This window comes from Lissotriton vulgaris, unplaced genomic scaffold (assembly GCF_964263255.1).
Source record: "Lissotriton vulgaris unplaced genomic scaffold, aLisVul1.2 SCAFFOLD_781, whole genome shotgun sequence".
Lineage (NCBI taxonomy): Eukaryota > Metazoa > Chordata > Amphibia > Caudata > Salamandridae > Lissotriton > Lissotriton vulgaris.
The window spans coordinates 852,567-860,676 of record NW_028252768.1 but is presented as its reverse complement, the minus strand read 5'-3'; the positions used below and the strand labels follow the sequence as shown (position 1 = coordinate 860,676).

General features: G+C 50.1%; 1 protein-coding gene across 1 annotated transcript in view; it reads left to right on the top strand.

Moving 5' to 3' along the window:
* Positions 1–1,112: 1,112 nt before the first annotated feature.
* LOC147662027 (uncharacterized) overlaps positions 1,113–8,110 on the top strand; it is a 133,195-nt gene continuing 126,197 nt past the window's right edge. The window contains exons 1-2 of the mRNA XM_086951176.1: positions 1,113–1,317; positions 4,488–4,562. Of these exons, the coding sequence (XP_086807302.1) occupies positions 1,113–1,317; positions 4,488–4,562 (280 nt within the window). The remainder of the gene's footprint in view (positions 1,318–4,487; positions 4,563–8,110) is intronic.

The following is an 8,110-nucleotide window of genomic DNA, read 5'->3' as shown; positions in this document are numbered from 1 at the left end:
GCCACCTTAAAGCAGACGCTAAAGAAGATGTTGGGACTGGAAGCCAAGCGGTGGGAGGAGCTCCTCCCGCTGGCCCTTTTTGCCATCCGGTGTAAACCCCAGAGTAGTACTGGCTACTCCCCATACGAGTTGCTATATGGAAGACCCCCTCGTACCCTGCTGGAGATGGCACAGGAAGCCTGGGAGGCTGACCCGGACCGTACACGCCCTTTGCCTGAGTATGTCAACAACCTGAAGACCCATCTAGCCCAGATCCGAGAGATAGTAAAACAAAACATGGAAAAAGCGCAAGATAACCAGAAAAGGCAGTACGATAAGGGCACCAAAACCCGGACATTTTCCGTTGGAGACCTGGTCCTCCTAATGATGCCCTCATCAGACCACAAACTCCTCGGACAGTGGCAAGAACCCTATGCCATCCTACGGCAGGTGACCCCGGTCACTTATGAGATCGAGCTCGACCCCACTAAAAATATGACCCAGATCTACCACGTCAACCATCTGAAGAAATGGGAGGGACCCCGTCCTGTCCTAGTCGGAGACAGTCATCCGGTTCCCTGTGCCTTTGCTCCCTGTCTAGACCCTGCCCTGACCCCGGAACAGATACATACCCTCCGCGCAGCCCTGTTTCCCGTACAGAATGTGTTCTCTCCATACCCCGGTAGAACCACCGTCACCAAACACGCCATAGACACTGAACCAGGGAAAGTAGTACGGTTGCGTCCTTACCGTGTCCACGAAGGGCTGTCATAAGACAAGAAATCGAGGACATGTTAAAGATGGGAATCATCGAGCCATCGATCAGTGTGTGGAACTCCCCGATCGTTCTCGTTCCGAAACCTGACGGGTCTGTCAGGTTTTGTATTGACTTCCGCGAAGTGAACAAAGTGTCCAGATTCAACACATACCCCTTGCCAAGAGTCGACGAAATGGTCGAACGGATAGGGAAGGCCAGATACATCTCCACCCTCGACCTCTGCAAGGGCTATTGGCAGATTCCCCTCTGAGACCAAGATAAGAAAAAGACCGCCTTCTCCACTCCGGAGGGGTTATTTCAGTTTATTGTTATGCCTTTTGGACTCCACGGGGCCCCCGCCACCTTCCAACGGGCGATGAATCAGGTCCTGCGGCCACACACGGAGTACGCAGGAGCTTATCTCGATGACATTGTCATCTACAGCGACAGCTGGGAACAACACCTGATCCACTTACATGACGTTGTTTCTTCCTTGGGCTCCTTCGGCTTTTCCATTAACCCCGCCAAAAAAACCCTGGCGGCCCAAACCGTCCAGTACCTGGGGTTCCTGTTGGGCGAAGGTATGATCAGACCTCAGAGGTCCAAAACCGAAGCCATAGAGAACCTTCCCTTCCCGAGAACAAAGAAAGATCTCCGTGCGTTTCTCGGGCTCCTCGGTTATTACCGGAGGTTCGTGCCGAACTTCTCTCAAAGAGCCGCGCCTCTCACAGATCTTCTTAAAAAGGCTACCAACACCGAACAGGCCCTGAAGCATCCTACCCCTCTCCTATGGCAAGCGTTTTCTGACCTGAAGGGAGCCCTAACCTCCAGTCCGGTTCTAGTGAGTCCAGACTACGCCCGACCCTTCATTCTCCAGACAGACGCCTCCGACCAGGGATTAGGGGCGGTTCTGTCTCAAAAAGACGAACAAGGGAACGAGAAACCCATACTTTACCTTAGTCGAAAACTGTTCCCCAGGGAACTTAACTATGCTGTGGTTGAGAAGGAGGCCCTTGCCATTAAGTGGGCTATCGAAACCTTAAGATATTACCTGGAGGGCCGGGTTTTCACAATCTATACCGACCATGCCCCCTTGGAATGGATGGCCCGGAATAAAGGACACAACGACCGGGTCCTCCGCTGGTTCCTTTCTCTCCAGCCCTTCCATTTCCGTACCCAACACCGAAAAGGGTCGGAACAAGGAAATGCTGATTTTCTATCCCGGTACCCCCTCTCGTCCTCTCCTGCCCGTACAAGAAGGACAGCTAGGGGAAGGGAATGTGACGGAGTCCCGGCGTCTTCTCCCCCCCCAGGATTCTTTCCCCCTGTGTCTCTACCTCATCCCGGGAACGTCCACACGAACTCTGGCCAGCCGGTCCCTCGGGTCCGCCCCCGAGACGGAAAAATAACATTGACGCACAGTCCCCCGCCTCTCTCTTCAATACAGGAGCCAATCACGGACCTGCAAACACCGGAAGCACTACCCCGTGAACCCGGAAGTCCCGCCCCGGAAGGAGCGTCAGGACCGGTGAAAAGCATCCCGGATCATGGAAGCAAAGTCGGAGAATCGTGGCAGGATACTCAGGCTGGTGACAGAGGAGAGGAGCCAACCGAAGCAGACGAGTGGTCAGAGGAGTGGTGGAACCCTTAAGGAGGAAGCTGAAGAGCGGCCGTAGCTCACCTGGAGAGCTACGGCAGACCGCGTGAGTACCTGTAAACCGCCCCTGGAGCGCGTTAGGTGCTCTCTGTATATATTGTATATAATCTCTATCTTTGTAGGCACAACGCACTTAGAGTTAACACTGTAAAATATTGTAGAGCATTTATCACCGAGCACGGCCCGAAGTCCCCAACACGCCCCGTACACCCTTGCGGTCTCGCTATCTTGGTCCTGGTCTGTCGTCCCTCTTTTCCCCTTCCCTCCTTCCCTCACGACCTTCCGCTCCGCCCTTTCACCTCCCGGTATTGGTAGTGGCATAACTGCCGAATCGCGGTTCGGACTAACGGTCCTTTTCTCTCTTCTTGCCCTCCGAGGTATCTCCACATCCCATGAGGACCTACTACCCGGCAAGAACCTTCCGGAGAGAGCTGCACATCAGAGATGCCGGATCCGAACATCAGGACCCCTTTTTCGTGACATCTTGTATGACTGTTGTACTGCGAATAAACTACCTTAAAAATAGCACACTATCTCCGGCCTCCTCGCCTGATTTACCGGCCCGCGGGCACCCCACCACCACATGGCTCCTCAAAAGGAGCTGACCTACCACCAAACACTAACTTGCCTCTCACCCTTCCCCCTATGCCCCCACACAACCCCAGTCGGGGATATCTTTAAGGCTTCTTTTCCACATGGCAAACCGTCACCTCAGACCAGTGGATGTTGGATATTATCCAACATGGTTATTGTCTGGAGCTCACTCCCACTTCTCCCACAATTCCACCTCGCAAGCACAGACTCTTCATAGAACACCAAGGGCTTCTCAGGGAGGAGGTCAAAATGCATCTAATCAAAGGGGCTATAGAACCCATCTCCAGTCATTGTACTCCTACAACTCATGGGCTCTTCTTTTTAACTCCTCCATTCCTTCCCCCTTCAGTTCCTCTTTTGGAAGGTGACATTTGTGGTTGCTATCACTTCACTTGGGCGTATCCATGAGTTTCAGCCAGTAACTCTTGAAAAACCTTTCTTTCAAATACATAGGGACAGTGTTGTCCTACACTCCAACCCCAAGTTCTTCCCTGAAGTAGTCTATCACTTCCACCTTAATCAGTCCATTGAGCTTCCTTTTTTTCCCACACCTGGATTCATTTGCGGAATGGACTCTCATGTACTACGTTGACAGAACCAAACCATTTAGAAATAAACAATTTTTTGTTGCTTTCTCATAACCTGAAAAAGAAAATGCCCCATCTAAATCAGGCATTGCTAGATGGTTATTTAGATGCGTTCAGACATGCTATGCTAAAGCGAAGAGAACTCTAACCACTCCTAAAGCCCACCGCACTCTGAAGAAAGGAGCCTTTATGGCCTTCCTGGGAAAGATCTCAATTGCTGACATATGCAATGCAGCTACTTCATCCACACTGAATTTTCGCAAAACATTACTGTATGGATGTACTAGCCTGTCAACAAGCCGATGTTGTTCAGGCTGTACTCCGTGGACTCTTCAAATCTGCTGCAACACCCACAGGCTATCCATCCCTCTTTGGAAGAACTGCTTTACAGTTTATGTACAGCATGTGTATCTACAGCCACACATGCCTCGAACGCAAAATGTTACTTACCCTGTAAGTATCTGTTCGTGGCATGTAGTGCTGTAGATTCACATGCACCCACCCTCCGTCCCGGATGCCTCTGCCCATTGCAGTATACTTTACCTATCTCTTTTTCCTCTTTCGCATGGACATATACATCTATGTACATCGTATCGCTTCACATTGTATCCTCACATGCCAGATGGGAAAATAATTTAACAATGGAACCAATGATCATGAGCTTTACCAGCAAGTGGAGGAGTCACTATACCTAGTCACTTAAAAGATTTTTCAAAGAAAAACAACTTCTAAACATTCCAGTCCAACTCTAGATGACAGTAGCATACACAGCATGTGAATCTACACCACTACTTGCCATAAACCGATGCTTACAGTAACCTTTTCTTTTCATCATACCATTTGAATACAAAATGTTGATAAGATAATCGAGACCAGTGTGTGAAAACTTTTATATATTTCTTTGCTTTTGCAGGTGTGCCTGCTGTGTCATTGCTGTTCATAGGGAATGTACTTCAGCCTTTGATGACTCCTCTGAACACCCAAAAAGGTAAAATAATTGATAAACTTGGCCCAGGCAGGTCAGGTGAACCTTTTAAAATATCTTAGTAAAATTATTAAATTATGATATATGTATGTTCGAGGCATGTGTGCTGCTGAATTCATATCTGTGCGTGGATCGCCGCCTAGTGTTGGGTCCGGATGATTGCACATTGTTGTCCTAGAAGAGTCTTCGAAGTATCACGAGATAGGTGGCTCCTCCCCTGGACTACAGTGCGCATGGGCATCCTCTCCATCCTCAGATTGTTTTTTTTCCGCCATTGGGTTCGGATGTTACTATATTAGCTCAAGTTAGGAAAACTTTCTATAAAGCCAAAAGGCTTTTGATAGCGTCGGTATCGTTTCGTTCGGTATCAGTGCCTTTGCTTAGTGGACATCGAGGACTCCACAAGTTTTTCTTTCCACACTCTACCCGATCTTCGATCTGAAATGGAAAGAAGTCCATTCGAGCGGTGCCCTCTTTGCAATGCAAAATACCCGCACATTGATGTCCATCCGGTGTGCAACAAGTGCCTGTTCCCAGACCATAACGAAGCCAACTGTATGGCCTGTGCCCGGTTTAGGTCGAAGAAAACCCTAAAGATTCGACGCGCCGCTCGACTGAAGTTGAAGAAGTCAGCGCCTGTTCCCGTGAACATCTTCGGGACCGAAGACGAGGAGGTCTTTGATCTGGAGGATCAGGAACACTGCTCCGATCCGGCTTCGGGCCGTGACTCCGAGTATGACGCCGAAGACGAGGAGGTACAAGACGAAGATGAGAACGTCGTCGATAAGGTAGGAGACAACGTGGAGGCCCTTGGGGCTGTAGAAGATAGCTCAGGCGAAGGGCTAGGCCAACCCGGCCGCAGAGAGGCCGAAGATGACGCACTCAGTAAGGCTCAGGTCGAGGGATCGCCACTAGGCCTTACCCAAGATCCACAATCTAGTTCTAAAGCCCCGCATAAAGGCCCGGCTTCGAACATTTCTAAAGAGCCTGCGGTTTCGAAACCGCCATCGGTCGATACAAAGAAATCGAAACCGACAGCATCTTTGCAGAAACCGAAAGTGCTTGTGCCTCTCGTCGGCTCCAAGGCCTCTAACCCCTCGGAGCCGAAGAAAACTAAAATGGCCGTCGATGCCGGAAAACTCAAGAAGGTCGTCGAGCCAATGGTCGGGGCGCCGAAGACCAAGGTCAAGGCCGTCGAGCCATCGAAGCAGACGCCGAAGGGTGTCGATTCGCACAAAAGGCCCGCACCGAAAGACGGGATCGATCCTCGGTCGAGGCCTACGGACAAGTCGAAGACTAGCTCCAAGGACCCTTTCGAGTCGACAAAACCCAGTCTGTTCATAGCTAAAGAAGTGTCGGAGTCGCTCCAACGCATCAAGGAGAAGGGTACATCGGTCTGACCGAAGAAGGCCCCGATGCCGAAGCTTGTCGGACAGGTTCAGACCGCGTCGACACCTATCAAGTTTGGGTTACCACCCTCGGCGCGTCCGAAGATGTTCGAGCCGAAAAAATCTATTGGCGCCGCTACACACGTTTCGATGGAAATGGAGGCTACGGAAGAGCCTGAAGACCAAGAGCCGAGACAATTCATCGACTCGGACACTGGGAGACTGTCCATATACGAACGAAAGTTAATGCCAGAGACTCCCATGGAATCATATAAGATTCCCTTGAAGAAAAAGAGACTTTCTACAACTTCTCCAGCTCACTATGAACAGGAACCTCAACATTTTTCCCCAACATACTCCGGAGTTGAGACAGGGGATAATTACAATGAGGATGACCTCTATCATGTGGACACTGATCCTGATGATCAAGACCAACGATGGACGGACCCTGCTGACTCAGGGGATCCGCAGACTGGCCCGGACACTCATGTGTACAGTGTGAAAACGTCTCCTACTGACGACACAACTGCTTTTAACGCCCTTATGTTATTATTGAGAGGGCAGCCAGTAATCATGACGTCGAGCTCCATGCTGACCCTGTGGACGAAGACTTTCTGGTCGACACTTTTTCAACTTCAGAATGGGCAGTCAAAACCCTACCCATGCTTAAAGGGGTCCTCAAGCATGCTGATGACATTTTTAAAGATACCACTAGGGCCAGGGTGTTAAACCCAAGGACTGAGGAGAAATATCGGCCGGCCCCTGTGGACTCTCCTTATATAAAGGGACAGTTGCCATTGGATTCATTGGTTGTTTCTAATGCACGTAAGAGAGCCAACTCCCAGACTACAGGTGATGCTCCTCCTCTAGACAAAGAGTCGAAGGTTATGAAAACCTCAGGGAAAAGAGTAGCTGCGCAGGCGGCTAACATCTGGCGCATTGCTAACACTCAGGCTCTCTTGGCCAGATATGACAGCGCACATTATGATATCCTTGAGACACTATTACAACACCTACCTGATCAGTACAAGGAGTGGGCAGATCTACTCATACAGGAGGGGAAACTCATAACAAATGCTTCCATCAAGTGTGCTCTGGACGCAGCTGCCACTGCAGCCAGGGCCATCAACACTAGTGTTATGCTAAGACGACACGCCTGGTTGAGGATTTCAGGATTCAAACCTGAAATTCAAACTTCTATCCTCAATCAGCCAGTTAACCCAGACTTCTTATTCGGACCGGAGGTTGACACCACCCTTGAAAAACTTAAAAAGGACACAGAGACTGCAAAGTCTATGGGGGGCTCTGCAGTCACAGCAGTTTCAGGGTGGCTCCTTTCGTCACTCCAGTACTAGAGGCCCCTCTAGAGGGCACTCAACGCAACAAATACAATACAATAAGGGAGGTACACAATCCACCTACAATAAGAACAACCGTGGTGGATATCGGGGAAACAACATCAAGGGCAGAGGCAGAGGAAACAACAGTTCCAGATCCTCTGCCAATACCAAACAGTGACGTCCTGTCACTGCCCCCCGACCACATACCACCTGTCGGAGAGAGACTACAGCAGTTCCTGCCGGTCTAGAAATCCATCACCACAGACAGGTGGGTGAGAGGTATTGTCTGGAATTAACGTCCACTCCACCCAATATCCCACCAAGACACCGTCCTATGTCCGCAGAGCACTTACACTTATTGCAGCAGGAGGTCGTCAGCATGCTGCAAAAAGGGGCCATAGAGCTCGTGCCTGTAGAAGAACATGGGTCAGGGGTGTACTCTCTCTACTTTCTAATACCCAAAAAGGACGGGTCGCTCAAACCTATACTAGACCTCAGGCCTCTAAACAGTTACATTCTGTCAGAGCATTTTCATATGCTCACCTTGCAACAGGTCCTGCCGTTACTCAGTCAGGGAGACTTCCTCGCAACGCTAGATCTAAATGCGTATTTCCATATACCCATACACCCGTCACACAGACAGTATCTCAGGTTCACTATTCAACATCAACATTATCAGTTCAAAGTCCTCCCTTTCGGAGTAACGACGGCACCCAGGGTGTTCACAAAGTGCCTTGCAACAGTAGCAGCACACCTCAGGAGACAGCACATACATGTCTACCCTTATCTGGACGACTGGCTTATTCAAGCAAAGTCGGCCCAG